We start from the raw sequence: 20,095 nt of genomic DNA, 5'->3' as shown, positions 1-20,095 counted from the left end.
GATTGAGGAGTTGCATGGCAGCTTCCAGAGCTGTGCATTGTCCTTCCACAGAGGCTCATATTAAATAAAAAACCCCTTCTTTCTCCCAGTTTTCCTTTTTAGTTTGTGACTCCGGTCTGAGTTCTATTTTGACATTAGTGAGGCTTTCTATTGACTTCCTTCTCCCTGGTGAGGGCACTGAGAACAGGTGATTAATGGTGATACACCAACAGAGCAATAAATGGTTTCCAGTAAGTTTCATATTCCTTCTCATTGTCAAGACCAACACTTTTTTTCTAAACAACAACAACAAAAAGGAACAATTAAAAAACCCCAAACCCTCTTGACAGATTCCCTTTAAAGATAAGAAATCAAGAACAAGACAGCACTGGGATGTTATGTACATCCTGCCATCCATGTCAATTAGGGTTCATTGCTGCTCCCTGCTCAGAGAATACCAATGCAACCTGTGCCTCCTTAGGGAGAGGGCCCATGGCTGGGGAGGAGGTGCTACTCCTTTTGTTCACTGTGTAAACCAGAACAAAATAAGAAATGCTTGGAAGAAATGCTTGGAGTCAGCCAAAGGGACAAGCTCACATTGGGCAGCTCCTGCATTTTCCTGTTCATGGTTACTTAAGAGTACTTATGAGGGTGAGGAAACCTCCAGTCCATCCCCCCAGGAAAGCTCCCTTGGAGAAAAAAAAATCTCCATAATATGTTCAAAATTTCCCCAGTGCAATGGGGAGTCCTGGAAAACTTCAGAAGAACATCAGTATTCATATCCCATCAAGGGCTTGGAAGGGTGGAGACAGGCGCCTCACCAAACTGGTTCGGGAAGTTGCAAAAATAAGGGAGAGAGGGCAAAATTCAGTTGAAAGTTGGACTTGATGATCTTGGAGGTCTTTTCCAACTTAATGATTCTAAGATTCTATGAAAGGATGGAGCACGAGCTATTTCTTTTCAGGGCTGATTACACCACTAGGTAAGGACTGCCACTACATGCTGTTTGGTGATCTACTTTGCTGCCTTTAAATTTATTAGCTGAAGAAATTAATAGGCTCTGTAAAACCTAAAGTTCATTGCAAGGAGTCTGCTGGAGCCCCCTCAGCCATTCCTACATTTCCTTTTCTGGCTGGGATGTTTCCATCGGGTATCACTGTGTGACCGGATCAGCTTTGCCTCCTGCTGCTTCCCATCACACCTCCCTGTGTACTGGGAAGCAGCTGGGAAAGGGCACAGCCCCCCCTGGCCTCCTACACTCGTGGCTGGGTTACATAGTATTATAAACCCAACTTCCCAGCACTGCTGAGGTTGGGGAAAATGAAGCTAAACTTGTGTGCCCTGTTTCTGTCAGGCTGAGATAACGCATGCAGGGGCTAAAAATAGAAAAAAAATCAGAATGAAAAGAATAATTGTGGTGTCTGGTCTGAACTGTCTCTGCCAAAACCTTCTGTGCACTTGAAGGCTGACATAGCAGCCTCCTGGCAGTGCACAGGAGGGCTCCTCCTGCTCTGAGTCCCCTCGTCCTCCTACGACCCACCAGTCTTGAGGGCACCCACTGCCCACACTGCAGGAGAGATGGAGTCACTCCCTGAACCACTGAAGCAGCAGCTGTATCCCCAGCTCCAGCCTCAGGAGCTGTTTTTGATGGGGACTGATCCTGGTCACTCAGAAAAGCATCATCTCCCATGGAAGACTTGATGTCAGCACTACTCCTGGCTTGATAAAAGAGCAAAGACCGGGGGCTCAGTGAAAGGATAGGGATGTCAGCTGGAGCAAGGGTAATGGGGCAGGAAAGAGGGAATTACCACTGCTCCCTAATTCCTCCAGGCACGGGGCTCAGGCTGGAGCAGCGCGGCAGGGCTCTGTCTCCTGGAAGAGACCCAAATCCTCCCTACCCAAAACCTGCTCAGTATTTGCATAGGTCCCAGCCAAACACAGGGCAGCACGAAGCAATAAATTAACCCTACAGAGGCATTTCTCGGCTCTCCCTTCCAGCCAGCACGCATGAGCCTTCCCTCTGCCTCTTTTTCTTTTGTCAATCCCAGGTTGCAACCCCAACACCCCGACCCTCTGGCAGCGCTCCCCGGCCTCAGCATCCAGCATCATCCCACGCCTGAGAGCACAGAAGCCGATGACCCCAGGGCCGGGTGGAGGGGGTCCTGCTTACCGGCTGCCATTCTCCGGCTGCCCAGAGGTGCGTGGGGCAGGCGGGGAGGTGACAGTCCCGCTGCGGAGCTGGCCGGCTGGCCGGGTCACACTCGGCCTCCTCGGCTGCCTTCGGGGTGCCGCTGTGGCACTGCACAGAGCGGCGCTGGACGCCCCGGCCGCAGGACACAGAGCACTGCAGGAAGGGACAGAGGGTGAGTGGAGCTCCCCGTGACACTCACCAAGGTAAGTTCAGGGGGTTCACTCTCTGCTCTGAGCTCCGTGGCATCGATAGCGATGCTCTATCAAACTTCCAGGTGTGGCTTTTCATTGTGCAAGGGAAAACGATGAATCTGAAGCCAGCGGGAATTTTTGCCGTTGGCTTCAGTGAGGTCAGGACTTCCCAGACAGGATTTTTATTGCAAAATCTCCTTTTACTGCCAAATAGCGGCACTGCTAAACCACCCTGACACCCCAGAGGTGGCTGGGCTCTGAGCATTGCTCTGAGTATTGCTTCTAAGGCACAGGTTCAGAAAAATCATAGTTCAAAATACACCAAATGCCATAGAATGGGCTTTAATGAAAAGCAAACTTGGATTGTGTAGAAGAAAGTATGTAGCTGTAGAGAGAGAAAGGTGTGATATAGCTGGGATTTCTTTCAGCATGCATTTAAATGTGCACATGCACCAAGGGAGGGAATACAGTTAGTTTGTGAAAACAAATGTCTTTTTAAAATTAACTGCATTTCACATTTCCTTCATTACACTGTGGGCACATTTCTCCCAACTTCAAGGCGCAGCAACAAATGCCTGAATTTCTCTGTTTCTCATACATCTTTAAATTATTATCTGTACTGCAAAACTCTTAACAGCTTATTTTTTCTTTCATGCAACATTTCTTAGTGTCGTGATTACACACAAATATGTTTAGCAGTACTTAATATTTCTCTGGTACAGATTCCTTCTGGCTAGACCTTAAAGTATACTATACAGATTTGGAATTAAGAGAATCTGCATTTATAGAAGAAAGTGCATAAAAATTAAAGGCATGTATTGAAAACCCACCTGAATTAACAACTAATATTAGTTATTTTTAACAACTAATATTACTTATTAATATATCAGAAACTAAGAAAATAAGTTCACAGTCTGTTATTGCAACACCCATTAAAATGAGCCTTCTTATGGCAGGGAATTGTGGTGCCTAATGGGGAAGCAATTCCCTCTTCTGTAGAGTATTCCTCCATAATGCTCTTTGCTTTACTATCCAAATGCCCCATAAAGCCAAGAGAACCAGAGAAAAGCTGACTGTGAATACTCAACTGGCTTCAGATATTAAGAGGGTGGGAGCATTTTTGTGTAGCTTTTGAAAGCAGCAGTGAGATTTCTGTCACTGGTGCTGCAAATGCTTCCCATGTGCTGCTGCTTCCCTGGGATTAACAGTGCTCTTTGTCCTACACATTCCATAGAGGACTCTTAAATTGCATAAAGGCACAAACTTGGAGAAACATATACACCAGGATGCCTACCATGCTGTAAGATATCTTTTGGGTTCCATTTATCACCAACATAAAGAGCCCGGGTATGGATAAAAGAGCACAAGTGACACCATGGCTTTTTCATGGGGGGCTGCACTGTGTGTGACACATGGGTTTGGGGAGAGGATGGTCCCTGGGCTGTACCAGAAGCTCTACCTGATGCTCTACTTGTTTTTTTAGATAGGGCTGCGTTTCAGCCTGCAGTTGAAGTATGCAAATACCAGACAGCAGAACAAATATTGGTATTTTTGTTAAATGAAAGGTAAATGGCCATAATTGACACCACTTAGGAGAAGCAAACACATTAAATCTGACATTTAGTGCAGACATAAGCGCATTTAAAACTTGGAGAAAAAGTCTTTTTTCTTCCCTTTTGATTATTACAGATACCTCAAAAATGCTTTGCTGCAGGGAAGTGGGTTCATAACAACCTAGAAAAGAATTCATCACCCTCTGAATACAAAATATCCAAAGAGAAAAAAACCTAGGAGTGGAGCACGAGCACAGCCAGTGTCCAAATGAGACTGGTTTTAAACCATTCCTGTGTTCTTTAATCTTAATTTTTTGAGTAATTCCTTTTCCAGGAGGCAAAAACCCCCAACACCTAAAGGTGTATGCAATGGGTCCTGTGCATATATAGTGACACCAAGATGCACTTTTATGGGAAAACTTCGCCTTATTTCTCATACAGACTTTTGCTGGTTTATTCAGGAAAAAAAGTAGCCAGCTCACAGCAGCTCAGCCTTGGTATTAACTTTCTGAGGCAATTAGACCTTCAGAAAGTTTGGGTTTTTTTGGATAATATCTAAGTGGAAATGGATCATGGTTCCTATTTGCAACAGTGGCACTGGTGATAGGGAAAGTCACACAGAGTTTCTGTGCCCAATTTATACCCTGATCTACTGTGTATTCAGAGCACCAAACTCCTGTCTCTTTCATGCTCTTAATGAGAAGTTCAGCACCTAAATCCAGCTTGGCTCCAAGGCATTAAATCTCTGGCAAAGCCCTGAACACCCCTTACAAGGGATTCAGGGCCAGAACTCCAAACGTTTTGACAGCCCCAACTCTTCATCTGTCACAGGCAAAAAAATGCTGCCAGCACCAGTGAGGCTCAGAGATCCATGTCACAGCATTTCACAGGGCTTTAATTTGATATTGTAGCATGTGTTTCTACCCCTTTCTCTTCTCTAAGCAAGATGCTGGCTGGCTGAGCACATCCAGCATCAGGAACCTGGGCTGAGCAGCTACTCCTGGAAAAGCCTATTCTTAGCATTACCATTAGCATACAAATATTTCTTAATTGCCCAGTAATAAGAGATTACTTCAGACCATAAATCACCTCATCCTCCTATTAACTCGGGTTCCTTTCTCTAAATATAATCATAAAATCAACACCCCTTATGCAGTGGAAAGCTGGGAATTTTAAACCACTTACTTTCATCAATTAATATTAGTGTATTTTAATACAGCTGACAGACCATCATGTTTACAATTATTAGCTGTAAAAAACTGCTTTTGGGAGCAGTCATTTAAAATAAGGTGCAAACTGGATATCACAAGACTGTCTAATCGCCTGGTGTTTCATTTCAGTCTAGCTCCTGTATAAAATTTCAGTTTCAGTCCTGAAGGTAATAAAAGTAATAATATTGACTTAATTTCCAATATGGGAGCAGTACTGTGGATTTCACAGGCTGGATGCTCCCATCCTCAAGTAAAGAACCCAGACCTCAGTAAATGAACCTCCATGGTGAATGAACACTAAGTTCTTTACCCACATAATGGCAAATACTCCTATCCTGTGAATCCAGTAAGGATTAAGAAAACCCAACTAACACAAGTCTGAAAATAATCATAGAACATTAATGGGTTTATCGTCCTTTTTATTAGTGGACATTAATCAACAGCATGCTGTCCTAGTCCTACCATTTGCATGTGTGCCTGTAGCAATGTTAATGGTTTGTCTTTCAGGGAACTCGAATACAGCAAGAATGGGTGTTTTGTACCTAAATTTGAAAGATAGAGTGCATGGGAACATGGTGTTTTACAAGTTAACAGTTCATTTAGTCTGGGATAATTAGTCTACGCTAATGAGGTAGAGGGAAAAGCAAGGTTCAGAGTTAAAAATGTGATGAAACAGATTCAAGGTGATGACAAAGACATTATTTTCAGGAAAACAAGGATTCAAGGTATGCTTTCAGAAAGCAAGAAGTTTAAGTCCTTTCTCATTTCCAGCAGCCTCTGCTCTCTGCATCACTGTCTGACTTTTTAATGAGCGAAAATCAAGCAACGAGTTTGTTAAGAAAGAAAGGGAGTGAAAAACAGTTTTAATGAACAATTCTGATTATTTTTTAGGCTTTCCCAGGAAGATGATAATAAATTTAGTTTCAGATTTCCCAAAACTAAGGAAGCTTCTACTTGAGATATGATATTTAAATTATATTAAAAACATGAATAAATAGTACATTCTCTTTAATATTATATACTAATGATGTTTCTAGTAGAAACTTAAAATATACCACAAGGAATTTACTTCCAGATAGACACTAAAAGCAAGCTGCCATGTTTTCAGCTGGTACAATTCTGTGTTGCTCTACTGCTGTCCATGAAGCTACACTGTTTTACACCAGGATCTGGCCCAAAAACTTTTATCCCTGAATAATTCCTGAGGAAAGAAGTGATTGGAAAACCAGGCTCTAACCAATTTGATGGAGGAAGAATACCAAAAGGTGCAAAAAGGTACACAGCATGTCTCACCTGTCCCCAGTCTCCTGCTTTCCACTTCGGACATCTGCCCCCTCTGCATTTCTTTTGCACGTTGGGCTTAGCAAGGTGTTTGCAATACTCTTCTTCTACATGCCTCCCTTCCTCTGACAAACAGTACACACTGCGGTGCTTTTGGCCTCTTCCACAGGAGACAGAACACTGTAAAAATGAAGTAACAACAGATCAGCTTTCACACTCATACAGGGGCCATGGATACCCAGGGCAGTTTCTTTCAGCTGGACCAAAAGCACCTCCCCAGGTCCCTGGGAGGCTACACAAAGCTTGAGGTGAGTGCAGACACTTAATAGTGCATGATATTCTTGGTCAAAGCCCCCAAAATGCCAGTATCAAAATAGAGAAAACAGCTGACATTCAGCAGGGATAACAAGGCTGGATTCCTGCCATTGCTGTAGTGGTTTCAAAGGAGCAGAGTCATCTTAAAGGGATCAAGGCAGGAGCCCTCAGTATCTACTTAGAAGAACTTGAAAGGAGCCATTTCCATTTACCTTGGTACAAAGGGATGTCACATATTGGTAAATCAGGAGGGTAAAGTGTGCTCTGCACCTTCACAGAGGGAAATAAGTGAACAAAGGACAAGGCAGAAAAGTGCAGTATTTCCATGTCCTTGGTACAAAGGCTTGTGTTTGTTTCATCAGTGTAGTCTGACTTTTCTTTTTTTTTTTTCCTCACTAAACAGACTGAAACCAGGACATGCTCATCCTTAAGATTTATGCATTTTGAAAACAACTCAGAAGGTGGCAAGGCGGCAGAGCCTGGAGAATCAAAGCAAAAAGCAAACCAGCAGGTATGTTAGCTGCAAGCTTTGTAGTGAAGCAACTAATTTCAACCTCCCTCTGCAGGTTCACTGAACTTTTTCAAATGTGACCACTTCTGGCATGCAAACCCCAAGCAACTTCACTTTGATTTCAGATTAGTCTCCTCCAAAGATTTAGGAATGAAAGGGGTCTGGAATCACGACATGAATTTAATACGACAGTTTCGTGTAGAACAAGCCTCTTACTCAGCATGATGCACCCAGAGACTCAACTTCTATTTCTTCATTACATGCTACGTCATAAACATACTGCTTTAATCCTTGAGTGCAAACACACTGTTTTAACCATCTCTCCATATAAAATGTTCTGCTTTCTTTTCAGAATAGAGAAAACATGCAGAAATGAGGCTTTCACTTTCATTTTGAATCCACTCCATCAGTATATTTCCCAAGAAATATATTACAGCTCAAGCTCTTCCCAGCCTATAAATACATTTGAAACCTGAAAAATTTATATATATATAGCAGCTCTGGAAGATTCACTAGAATAGAAATTGGCCTCCAGTATTGACACCTGTGATTATTTTATATTACAGCCCTCCTTAGAGCTCATTCAGCCCACAAAGAACCAGCGAGAGAGCAGTAACTTGTTTCTAAATAGAAAAGTTCAGACCAATGTGGAGAGAAATGGATGTAGCTTCTAAAATCAGACATTGATGCTTAAAAGCCTGTATAAATGATGCCCTGGAAAAGGTTGTTTTCCCGCTGCAAGAGTGTTACAGATTGAAAAAAGATCACTGAGGTCCTGTGTGACCAACAGGTTTACGAGCCATTAATGATGCCCCTCTGAGAGGCTGAGCAGGGACAGCTGCCTCTGAGTTCTCCTGAGCCCACATCCAATTTGAAGATAGGCCAAAGAACCCAACAAGCAACATGCAACCTTGCACTGAAAAACGGAGGAAATGCTGTCCCTCGCAATAAAACAGAACTTTCACGAGTTACCCAGATCCATAAATGTCACGTCTTTTCTTTAGTATCAACAGAAGAAAGATCAAGCTAATGTTATCCTATTTTATAAGCCTTCAAATTTCATCAGAAGTTAATTTTTTCATTCTGTCTACTTCTCTCCCCAGGCAACAAACGTCAGCAGCAAGACAGAAATGTTACATCCTACAAAACCCAGTTGTAAACTTCTAATATTTTCATCCATTTATTGTTTTGGACTAAACACCAATACTGATATTTAAGCAAAAATTCAAGTGTTCCTTGGTAAATGCTCTCCATGCAGGTTATGCTACTGTACTGTGACAGCTAAAGAGTAAATTGATCAGGACTCTCTCATGCTCCACATCCCGAGCTGGTACAGCTCAGACAAAAAATCCTTAATTAAAAAAAATACATTGGATCCCACTACTTATCCAAAAGTAAGACTAACCACACTGTGCAACAATGCAAGCACCTTTCTGGGGACCTGAGGGTAGTTGATAAATACTTGATCTCACAAACAATTTGGTACTAGTTATTTCCAAAATTATTATTCCCCTTCTACAAAATGCTTAACTTTGGCATGGAGCCTGATTCTGACATTTATCTTGTGATCCCATGATCAAACAAGTCTGTGTGCAAACCTCGGTGCACTCAGAGGTTGAGGCATAATTTGCTTAATTTTGTTAATACTTAAATGTAATTCCCAAGATGCTGGAATTAATAATTTCTATGTCTGCCTTTAATATAAATCAAAGTTAGGCAGCTGTGCATTTGCAGATCTAAACCACCCATTTGCTTTCGTGCACATTTGAGTTATGATCTCATTTGCACTGACAGAAAAGAAAGGTTGGATAATCTAATGTAACTAAGTATCAGAGACTGAAAATTCCTTTGCAAAGAGTCTACTTAATAACTGCCTTCTAATTCATTTCAGGTATTCAACTTTTATCTGGCACATAGATTTTAAGCATATGTGAGCCACATGCAAAGCATAATTTAATAGTGGGCTGCATCTCAATGCCATGTGTCAGGGAAATGCCACACCCAACTACCACCATCAGTCTCATCATTTATTTTGGACCCTGGAGAAACTTTGCATTCCATTAAAAGGATTCTTCATGGCTGCAAATGCTGCTTGCTTATAGTACCTACCAATAACAGTACCACAATGAGGTAAGCTTTGACATTGCCCTCCTCAAAACATTTGATAAAATCACTGTCTTCACATTCCTCTTTTTCTTGACTTCTTTCCTTTCCCACACCCCCCCCCAAAAATGTTTCCAAGTACTGTGGACAGACGGTAGGTCTCTGGAATAACAGCCTCACCTTATCCAAGGTTCTCTGAGTCAACAGAAAAGCCTCTATTGCTTTATATCATCTCTGAGCCAGCCCTGATGGTGTAGCCAGGTACTGTACAGAATTTTTTCACTAACCAGCTTCCTAGAGTCAAGAATCACATGCACTTGGATATACCCGTGGTCAGCTTGCCTCTGCCTCCACTTAAGTTGCTCTGAAAGGCTGTTTGCAGCTTGTGATTGAGGCACCACAGCAAACAGCACCCCTGGATGAACCTGGGAGGACAGCCAGGCATGGAGGAGAGCGTGAAAACAACACACTGTGATGTTTCTATAAAAAAAACACCAAAAAGTTTGTGGCACATAAAATAAGAGAGAAATAGTATTTCAAAAAATCAGCTATAGCCATCACTCTAAAACTCTAGCAAACCTTCCCCTTGTTATTATCTTTATTATCTCCTAAACCCACCTAAGTTGCACCTGGTACTTTACACGGAGAACAAAAACAAAAGGACTTTCCTAAGAGCATTAGGATCAAAGCACTTAGCACAGATTTAAGGGCTTTATGTTTATTGCATGGTTAGTGTTGTTAATATGCCAAGAACTGGAAATTGGCATGCTGCTGGTATTTTCAAATAAATACACTGCCTAGTTTAAATAAATGCAAGGAAAAAGTTTAAATAAATATGCCAGAAATATTTCCATATCAACTGTTTCCATAAAGGTGAGAACACGATGCTAAACATCTCCTGCAATGCCTTGCGCTGCTCTGCTTGTGCTTTTGTTTCCACAAAAAAAATTGTTTTCTGTTTCAGAGTTCAGGAGATGATAATTCTGTTTTACCAAGTGCATGCAAATTGCTTTAAAATAACCTTTTCTGCATTTCCTGGTCTGATCATTTGGAAGATGAGGGTACATCTTGTTCAATAAGACCTCTCTAAAATAGAAAGGCTGCTACTTGATTCACATGGTTGGCAGCAGGAAAAAAGCCAGAATATGTTCAAAAATTGTCTTAAAAATTTGTACAAAATTTCTGGTGAATTTCTGGGAGCAGGGTCAGTCCAGCACCAGGATGACTCAACAGTCCTGGGCACAAATGAACAAATCTTGGCGAGAAGAAAAAGGCACCATGGAGCAGTCAAGAAGAAATGGAATGACTGCTCCTTGTAAACTTAGTGCATTGAAGGGGCAATTCCACAAAGGGCAGAAGGGCATATGCCAAGCAAGAACCCAGGAACACTCTCCCCCAGAAGTGAAAAGTTGCAGAAAATGCTGTCAGACCACTTTTCAGACCCAGTGTGCATCAGCTGACGATTTGGGAGGTATTTAAGATAATGAATGCAAGCTGCGGTGATCACCAAATGAATTCCCAAAGATCAGTATGCTCCGATAGCTCACCAAGGGCAGGGCTGGGAAGGATTAGATTAAAAATGGCATTATCAGATTCTGCCAGGAGCAACTTTTTGGAGGAAATTAAAATCAATCCTTGTAGATTTAGACTTCCCCACATTAAGGATATTATGGAAAGTCAGCAGCCGTAAGTAAGCCCTGGTTCATTCTTCCCAGCAATCTGAGACAAAACATGCTGGATGAAATAAAGAGAAAAGCAACAGAGCCCTCCAATGCTTTACACCCGTTTTCCGAGAGGGCTGTGCTCCTGGACGCCAGCAAACTTTTCCAACTACAAGCAAACCCAACAATGTACTCTCATAGCTGCCTTTCAGCAGCAGATCTATGTCACCTTTTACTACCACTAACACTGCTGCTGTCATATACTGTGACTTCTGTACCTCTAAAGTCTCTTGAACACAAAGGACATCAACAGACACATCACCAAGGAAAGCATGTATCCTTCCTCACCAGCTGAACCTTTACCAGGAGTCCTAAAATGCTGGAACCTTTGTGTGTTGTCCAGCAACAGAGGCTCTGTGGCATCCCAACCAAGTTAGCTTCACAACAGCAAGGTATTTCAGCAGGTAATTCCCTTGGCTTCAGTGAGACTGAAAGTAAGGCTGCAGCACTTTAGGAGATGTTTAGGAAATATTTATTGCTGCTCTGAAGCCCTGTTTCTCCCACTGATGTGTTTTAGCATGGTCTTGTGCCCATCTGCATTGGTGGGGACACATGCAGGGCAGGAGTCACCCAGCTTGGCCTTCCTTTCCTGACAAACTAAGGAGCCATGACTTAAGGCACATGGGTGCTGAGTGTGTATGGTCATGGTGATTTTAGCTGGTGAATGGCCAGAAAATACATGTGATTCTTGTACATTTAAAAAGGAAGAGGGGTCTCTACATTCAAGGGAGGGCAAATGGACCAGAGACCTGAGCAAAACACACCAAAGCACTGCACTGCACTTTTGGAAGAGGCTTTAGAAATGTTTAATGCAAATTGACTCCTCAGAGAAATGGGGTGATTGAAAAAAAAGGCATGAACATTAGGGATTTTGGAATGTATGAGTCTGAGGATGTTTGTGAGCATTGTCCAGAGCCCCTGTGGAAGTGTTCTGAGGAGCTCTCTTGGAGCTGGAGGACAGCCCCCAGTGTGAACAAGAGCAGGCTTTGCCCAAGTGTCGCCAAGGAGCTCTCCTGGTCCCGGGCCATCCATGCTGGCCTACCCTGTCTCTGCAGCGCCCACAGGGTCTCCATCTTCCAGATGCTCCATCCTCTGGTCTTGGCTCGGAGCAGAGGCACAGAGCTTCCTAAGTCATTATTGCAAAAGGGAGAAATGAAATGATCCACTAAATCTTCACCTTCCCACCACCAAACTCAGCTGGAGGGACTGGTGAGACCAGAAAAAAAGAGGAAAATTTCTCAGAGAAAAGGGTCCAATTTGATGTGTTACTGCAGCAGAAGAAAGAGCTGGTGTGTCTGGAGTCCATTACTCCAGCACAAATTGCCCAGAGGAAAGGATGCTCTTGGATTCTTTAACTCCTGCAAGATTTAAGGCCCTGAGCGCTAAAGTCAATACAATAATTTCCCCAAGCTGGGAAACCTCACAAGATCTATGGGAAGAAAGAGGTAACTGCAACAGGAGAAACCATGCATCTCCTCTTCTGCAGCATCCACTCAGTAAGTAGCACCTTCTCCCCCTCTTTTCCCTGCCCTGTGTTACACCACATACAAAGGCACAGAAATCATCAGGGCTGTGAGCACACAAAGCTCTCCTAAAAGCTGTGTCCCTGCCCTGCTCAACACTATTTACCTTGAACAACAAACAAGCAAAAGCCCCATTAAGCCACTGCAGGTCTCTCCAGGGAGGGAGGCATTAGATGGCATTTCCTCAAATTAGGAGGAGATGTGTGAGTTACCCAAGGACACCAATACAGTGGGATGTGGAAGGTACTCATGAAGCCTGTTTTCCATACTGTGGCACTTTTAGGAGAGTACCAATTGAAGCAGCAAGGTGCCAGCTAACTGACACCTCATATTTTTAGTGAACGGTGGTATTACAATGCCATTTAGACATTCCATTCCAGAATAGGATTTCTCTGTGTTGGATGGGGTAAAACACAAAGTAAAGAGCTCTCACAGGAACAGCAGCCCTGTTTCACAGGTGTGCATCACACTGGGGGGTTGTAGGAGCACTGGGCTGCTGCTCGCTCCCCCATTTTATAAAGGAAAATCTTGGCTTAATGCCCTAGGGATAAATACTGTCAACCTGCATACGGTCTTGGGCATCAGACAGATTTTCATCCATGCTGCTGACTCACTCACCTCCCCTGTAAGCTAGTAAAATTAAAATGTGAATAGAGCATTAAGTGCCTTTGGAACAGGACTGACTACATCATTTTTTCTTAATAACTGCACAAATCAGTCACTGGGAAAGTTAGAAACACAGTAAATCTCTTTGTGCTTAGTGTCCCTCATTGTTATACATCCTTGTTTCTAAATCCCTAGGATCTGAGCAACAGCAATGATTGCAGTGTGGGGTATACAGTGTGACTCTGGAAAATGGGCAAAACTGCAGGCAGACCTCCCAAAACCCAGCTCAGGGATCTGCCTGAAGATGCTGCATTTCACAGCTCATCCTTGAAAGTGTGTTACTGCTCCAATGCGACCCTTGCAGTCTAATGCATTCCTGTACTCTGAGCCAGTGCTTTGGGAGACAACTACTCTCAGCAACTACCCTTTTATTTATTGCTTTATTTCTCCTGTATGGGCATGTGCAGATGTGCAGGAGGTCTGCAGGCATTACAGGACCAGCAGCCAGGGATGGGCCACCCATAACACGAGGACTGAATCCAGTCATTGCTGAACAGCAGCCTCACCACTTCTTGTTTGAGTTCAGGCCTAGAAAATGACCATTCCATTGAGAAAATGTGTAAGAGAGGAGGTGTAAAATGGCAACCACATGCCAAATGCAGCCAAACAGACATTGCACTATGGGAGGAGAGAGGCATGTTGCAGTACGTTGGGACAGAAGCATGGGTTGGGCTATATTGCTGTATTCACTGTTAGAAATATCAGCGAATACCAATGGAGTTACCTGCTCTGAGTGAGAAAGTGCACTGAGGAACTTGGGGAAAAGATGCACTGTCTGGGGGCAAAGGGACGAGAAGATTTTAAAGATACCTGAAAATAACATTTGTGAGTCTAACCACTGGTCCAGCTCATTCCTGAGTCTAACCACTGGTTCAGCTCCTGTCTGTCCTGGCAATGGCAACAGGACAGGCTGTTGAAGGACAGCAGATGAGATTCTCTGCAGCTCCATTCTCTGGTCTTTCCCCAGCATTTAGTCACTGGACTAGGGAGGTCAGAAGGGACATTGCTGACCAGTCTTTTTACTTCTTCAGACTAAAAGGTCATGAGTGGTGTAAAGACCGATGGGGGTTTGCAACAGCTGAGCTATAAGTTGCAGGAAATCAATCCTGTGAGGAGTTGATCCAGGAATCACTGAAGTACTGGCTCAGTGTTAAGCACACAGTGGCCCAGGGTGGTCCCTCACCTGCAGGGTGTAGCTGATGGGCTTCCACAGTTGTTTTCCTGCTAATGTAGCATCAATACTAGCAAAGAGGAGAGAGAGAACTGATAACAAAAGTATACCCATATAGTTCTCCTTATTTAAGTAGAAACAGAAAGAGCAATGATAGATGGTGATAGTAGACAAAAAATAAAAATGGAAAGGAAAACAAAAATTGGAGATTTTAGGGTAAAAAGAGATGAAAAAAATTATGTTCCTCTACTGGGCAGCTGGGTATCACTGGCTTTGCCCACCTGTGATTGCCTTGGAGCCACTAGCTGTGGGCACTGAGGTGAGGAGAGAGATGCATTAACATCCATCACCACTGCCTCAGAGGAGCAATAGGCTGAAACACTTCAAACAACCCCCCAAGAGCAGTTCAGTAATGCTGCTGCCACAGCAAATTCATTTTCTGCAGAGGAGAAGAAGGGAGCAGAGTTATATACACTTGCAACCAAATCTGTCCCTGGTTATCACTTCTGCCTTAGCAACACCTGACATCCTGCCTGCTAAGAACATTTTCAGAACAACGACACAGAGAATATTGCTATTCAACAGCCTATTTTCAGCCAGCCGCATGGGGAAGGCATTTTGCAAACAACATGCTGGGGCTTTGATGGAATTAAATAAAAATAACCTAAAGTTTCCACTGACACCAATTTTAAGATTAGAATTCTGGAGTGCCAGCTGCCTGACACAGATGTTTGGCCAGGCAGTTCTTCCACTTCCCACCCAGTTCAGAGCCCCTTTGCTGCTCTGTCCCTGTGTGCAGCCAAAGAGCCCTCCAAAGCCATCAATGCCACCAGCTTCTTGCCAATGCTGTCCTAGCCCAGACCTCAACTCACATCCACAAGAACAGAGTTTGGGGCTTAGCTGGTTAATATTCTAATTATTTGACAGTAATCTTCTGATTCTTCTTTAGAGCAAAAGGCCCTCAAAGACTCTGATACCAGCATCTCTGCCTACAGGATACAGAGCTGGGAAGCACTGAGAGCTGCACAACCACTGCACCAGCAGCCTGAACTTCAGACACCCAAGTCTGACAAGTACTTGACAAGGCAGACTACTTTTAAAATTGTAATACTTTTTTGGGAAAAAACCAAACAAAACCCAAATAAATCTAAACCTCACCTACCCATTTTCCAGAGTTCAAAGTCAAATGATCACTGCCCTGTGCAGTGAAGCCCAAATGACTCACCCAACTGAACCAGGGTACTGTGAGATATAATTGTTTTACCTTATCTGTGCCCATTTCCTAACTCGGAAAGAATGAGAAGCCCACAACAAGTTCATTCAGCATTGTTCATACATTGTATCAGGATACAGTTGGATCATTAAGGCAAACTCAAAATATCAGAGATTATTGCAAGGAGCAAATCTGCTCCAAGGCGGGTGTTTTAAGGGAGGTTATGCATATATTTTATATATATGGTATATATATGGGTGTATTAATTAAAACCAAACCTCAGGTTTTAAATGAAGCAATGGGTAATTCTTGCTGTGAACATCTCCCTCATGAACATGACACGAGAACATGACAAGATTTCCCCTCGATATTCAAGAGTGTGTATGGAGATCTGCATTCATACCATAAAGCATTCAGAGGAGAAAAAACACTCTCTGTATTCTGTGACAGTCTGTGCACATCTTCTAAAGCATGGTTTTAATAAAAAGGTCAGGTCTATCACATGGTGTACAATTCTGCAATGGGTAAATACATGTTCTTAAATAAGCAAGGAAATAAAAATGTCACCTCCTCTTAGTCCTCTTTGAACGCACATTATAATGACAAGATATCTCACCAGTCTCCTGTTGTAAAATTATCATTTACACATACAATCTGTTTATCCATTTAATTATCTCTTCCAAACCTGGATTTAACCAGCCAGATAAAGATCACTTGTTTACTGTGTAAAATCCCAGTGGAATTTTGCCCGAGGACTGTGGGTTGGATGCTTCGGACTCTCTCTGCTTTAATTTTTTTACTATAAATTTAATTTTATAATACTAAGTTCACCGAAACTTGAGTAAGGCTAAGCCAGTCAGATGATTGCAAGAAATTAGTTATCCAAACTTTGTAATTCATACACTTTTAACTGTGTTTGTTTAATCATTGAGAATAACAATTTCTGTTGGAGAACAAAGCAAGTAAAAGAAATGCCAGTTAAAAGATGGAACATTGCAGAACCGTTTCAGAAAATTTAGGAAGTTACCAAATCTAATAAATTATCTGAATTTAGCAAAAGACTCAAGAAATCATTATACAAATTCATTTATGATTACATTCTACTTGCGTTTAATTTTCACTGTTCAACATTAACATTAAACATTGTAAATGTATGCAATGTTTATATAAAATTAAATAACAATATTGGAAAAATAAATACACTTTTACATAAATACATAAATCCATACTGCTGAAAAGTTTCAGCCAATACTATACTCTTGTTTCAAAAGTGACCAAAAAAATATGGTAGTGACACTCCATCACAACAGATGAAGTATGTACAGCTGCAGAATGATGTTTGCAACAGATGACAGAGCTAAAGCAAATCCAGGTGATACCACACTGAAGGAGAAAAATTTGGCCGTTACTACCTACAGTAGTAGCACGAGGTAGACATACACACGGAGTGTTTTGCTGGAGGGACACAAAGCCCTGGGGACCCCAGAGATACTTCTCAGTCTTCAAACAGCTCTGGGTCCCCTGTGTCAGAGCCCAAGGACACCTCAGTAAATGAGACTGAAAAATCAAATCAGTTCATGGCAATGACTGGGGCTCAGCCCTGCAGTCCCTTCCACAGGGCTGTGATCCTGTGCCAGCTGGGAGGAGACACTGCAGGCAGGACAGGGTGTCCCTGCCCTCCACCTGTCTGCCAGACATCCCACCTGCTCCCAGGAGAGCAAGGACAACCCATTGAGACTAATACAACAGAGTGGAGCCAAGGGAATTTTTCCTGGGTGAAAAGAAAACAACCGAAAATTAGACTAGAAGACTGCACCCTGTGTTTCCAAGACTGAGAAGCAGGCGCAGCCCTGGAGCCTGCTCCTGAACAGCCACAAAGAGGCTGAGCAACACCAGAATGAAACACAACTCTGTCCACACCTTTGGCTCTTGCAAATGGTCCAGCACAGGTAAACTATGGTTGGCAGCACCTCCCAGCTGGCAAATCCTGCCAGGCAGCCAGCACATGCATTGCTACCTCTGCTTACCTCACCTCGCTCATCCTTAGCACCAGCCAGGTTGATGGACAAGGGGTACATTAGCACCTCAAATGAAATATTTCATAGCACTGTCTCTTGTTCTGGTGAAGCACCGGATAAACACCCGTTCAGCAGTTTTATGGCTATTGCAGAACTCACTGAGGTATGATAAAAATATTGAGGAGTGTTACTTAAGGCATCCATGTTACTGAAAGCACCCACAGAAGGAGAGCAAGTTTTGGCAAGATGACTTTTCAAACTATGACAATTAAGGAAGTCCAGTACATTAAAAAACAGGCCTCTTTTTTCTTTTCCTATAAAGTGCTTTTCAATCAGATTTAAAAAAAAAAAAATTCTTCAAATGCTTTTATAACAAAATACACAATAAAGGTTGACATCTATTTGAAGGCCACTCCAAAACAGACAGGTCCGTGGTTTTCCAGGGCTCCGGAAGCGCCTCGGGTGGCACGTGCTTTGGTGCAGGATTCAGAGCAGAGGTTGCTGCTCTAGGCAGGGAGAATTGCAAAGATGTGGCACCCAAAATAGCACCCCAACCCTGTGGTTCAGGGCTGCTCTTCCCTCACAAGAGCATCTCTGTAGCAGACTCCTCCAGCGGCAAAGGGGCAATGTAAAACACCTCTGCTCCAAACACTATTTTGTTATTGGGAAACTCCCAGGGTTTTAAGCCTTCCAGCACCTTGCTGATCATTTGCTGGCTTAGTGATAGAGCAGCAGTTGGAGATCAGGCTAGACAATCACTCTCCAGAACCAGAGAGATGCATGAGAATAGCTTACAGGTGCCTTTGCACTGTACATCACAGTCATATTATATGCACAGGAACAGAAATAGAGCACAGGTGTGAATGCACATGTGTTTCCATGTAGGTCTGTGTGTGGGCAGGTAGGGACATGCAAACACATCTATACATACTTATACATGCCTGGAAATTGGTGCCATTTAGCACATTCTCCCCAGTAATTTTGCTTTTGGCAGAGAACATGCGACTGGTAAACCAGTAGGTGCACAGTGCAGTATTACCATTAAAGAGCAGAACAATTTAGCTTCAATGGAAATGTACTGCTTAAATGCCAGGTGTAAATCCACATGCAAAAACTCAGTCAGAACCAAGATTCATAATGCACAGCACTTGCACAGTGTAATGAAATGGACAAAGGTGGCAGAAAGTGCCTTTTAAATTAAAGGACTCAAGCTCCCCTAATGTAAGACCTTCCTAAACAGGTGTTATTCTGAATATATGGTAAATAATCCTCTGTAAGTGCAGTTTTAAGACATGAAGCATTAGCACCTTGGTTTGAAGCAAATTAAATCTGTTGTTAGGGGGTATCTACAAAACGGTTCACAAAGAGAAAGAGTTTATGGTCGTACCGAGCTCCAAGGACCAGCACTCCAGTCAGCATCTCTAGGACAGTCCTGCACATTGCACTGCTCTCTGTCTGGTGGCTTGTCAAGGATTTCACAGCTCAGATCCGTAAACCTTTCTCCGTTAGGGCGCTGGCACACCACTAGCCGTGTCCTTGTCCCCGCCCCGCATGGCTTCGTGCACTGCAAGTCAGCATAGGACAGAGCAGTCACCGTTGGGACAGCAAAAATACTGCCCACTGGCTGCCCAAAGCACTAGCACCTCTAAAAACCAATGGTGGTTTCTGTTCCCAACTAATCCACTCCAGCCAAATCCCCCTTGTGAGCCTCAGATGGACCTTCAGCTGCTTCAGCTTCTCTCCTAAAGCTGTTCATGCTGCTCCACCATGATATTGCCCGACTCAATGTGATACTGGAGGTTTACTTCTCCAACTGCTTATCTCAGATTAATTTTCAAAATGGAGCAGTGCTTTCATTTAAAAAAAAAGGCCTTCAGTTAAACCTGGCTTAAAAAAAAAAATCTTCTTTTTTGTAAAATTTACTTTTGCTGGGGAAGAAAGTTTTTGCAAGACAAATGGAAACAAAAACACCACCCAGCAGTTGCTCAGGTTCATTCATTTATCAGAGGCTGCCATTCAAGTTCCAATCTTTCTAATAAATGACACCACAATACCCCTCTCTTCTCCCATTTTTCAGCCACTCGCTAATGAAAGTCTTGCCCTGGGCACGGAGCCCAGGATGGATGATACACTCACCTCTCCCCAGTTGCCATAGACCCACTGAGGGCAGGGGCCAGATTCGCATGATCTCTGCTCCATGGGTTTGCTTTTCTCATCGCAGTTATTTGCGGTGTATCCGTTTTCATCCTGGCACACCACGACCCGCCGCTGGAACCCCCCCGCACATGTGCTAGAGCACTGGAAGACACAATTGCCCATGGTTTCATTGAGTCCAGGAATAAGTTTGTATTCCCAGCTCCTTCCCAGTGTCTTGCACCATGGGAATATACCACTAGAAGTTTAATGCAGCTAACAGGCATTATTAAACTTCAAAACCCAGCTACTACC

The 20,095-nt window shown here is 43.1% G+C and overlaps 1 protein-coding gene and 1 long non-coding RNA gene across 13 annotated transcripts in view; one reads left to right on the top strand and one right to left on the bottom strand.

Annotated features, from left to right (window-relative positions):
* The window catches only part of ADAMTS9 (ADAM metallopeptidase with thrombospondin type 1 motif 9), an 81,860-nt gene that overhangs the window by 15,674 nt on the left and 46,091 nt on the right, over positions 1–20,095 (bottom strand). For all 12 annotated transcript variants that reach the window (XR_006013908.1, XR_006013897.1, XM_042014863.1 and 9 more), the window contains exons 27-30: positions 19,784–19,945; positions 19,035–19,211; positions 6,419–6,586; positions 2,150–2,323 (exon numbers count right to left, since the gene is read on the bottom strand). Coding sequence is in view for 10 of the 12 variants with exons in the window: in XM_042014863.1 (XP_041870797.1) it covers positions 2,150–2,323; positions 6,419–6,586; positions 19,035–19,211; positions 19,784–19,945 (681 nt within the window). In the remaining 2 variants the exon portion in view is untranslated. The remainder of the gene's footprint in view (positions 1–2,149; positions 2,324–6,418; positions 6,587–19,034; positions 19,212–19,783; positions 19,946–20,095) is intronic.
* LOC121658269 lies at positions 6,581–16,579 on the top strand. The gene is made up of 2 exons (XR_006013911.1): positions 6,581–7,232; positions 8,336–16,579. It is a non-coding gene; the product is annotated as an uncharacterized LOC121658269 (long non-coding RNA).

Source organism: Corvus kubaryi, unplaced genomic scaffold (genome assembly GCF_017639235.1).
Source record: "Corvus kubaryi isolate FWS band 111438036 unplaced genomic scaffold, C.kubaryi_AGA036_p1.0 136, whole genome shotgun sequence".
NCBI lineage: Eukaryota > Metazoa > Chordata > Aves > Passeriformes > Corvidae > Corvus > Corvus kubaryi.
This window is presented reverse-complemented; position numbering and strand designations above follow the sequence as displayed.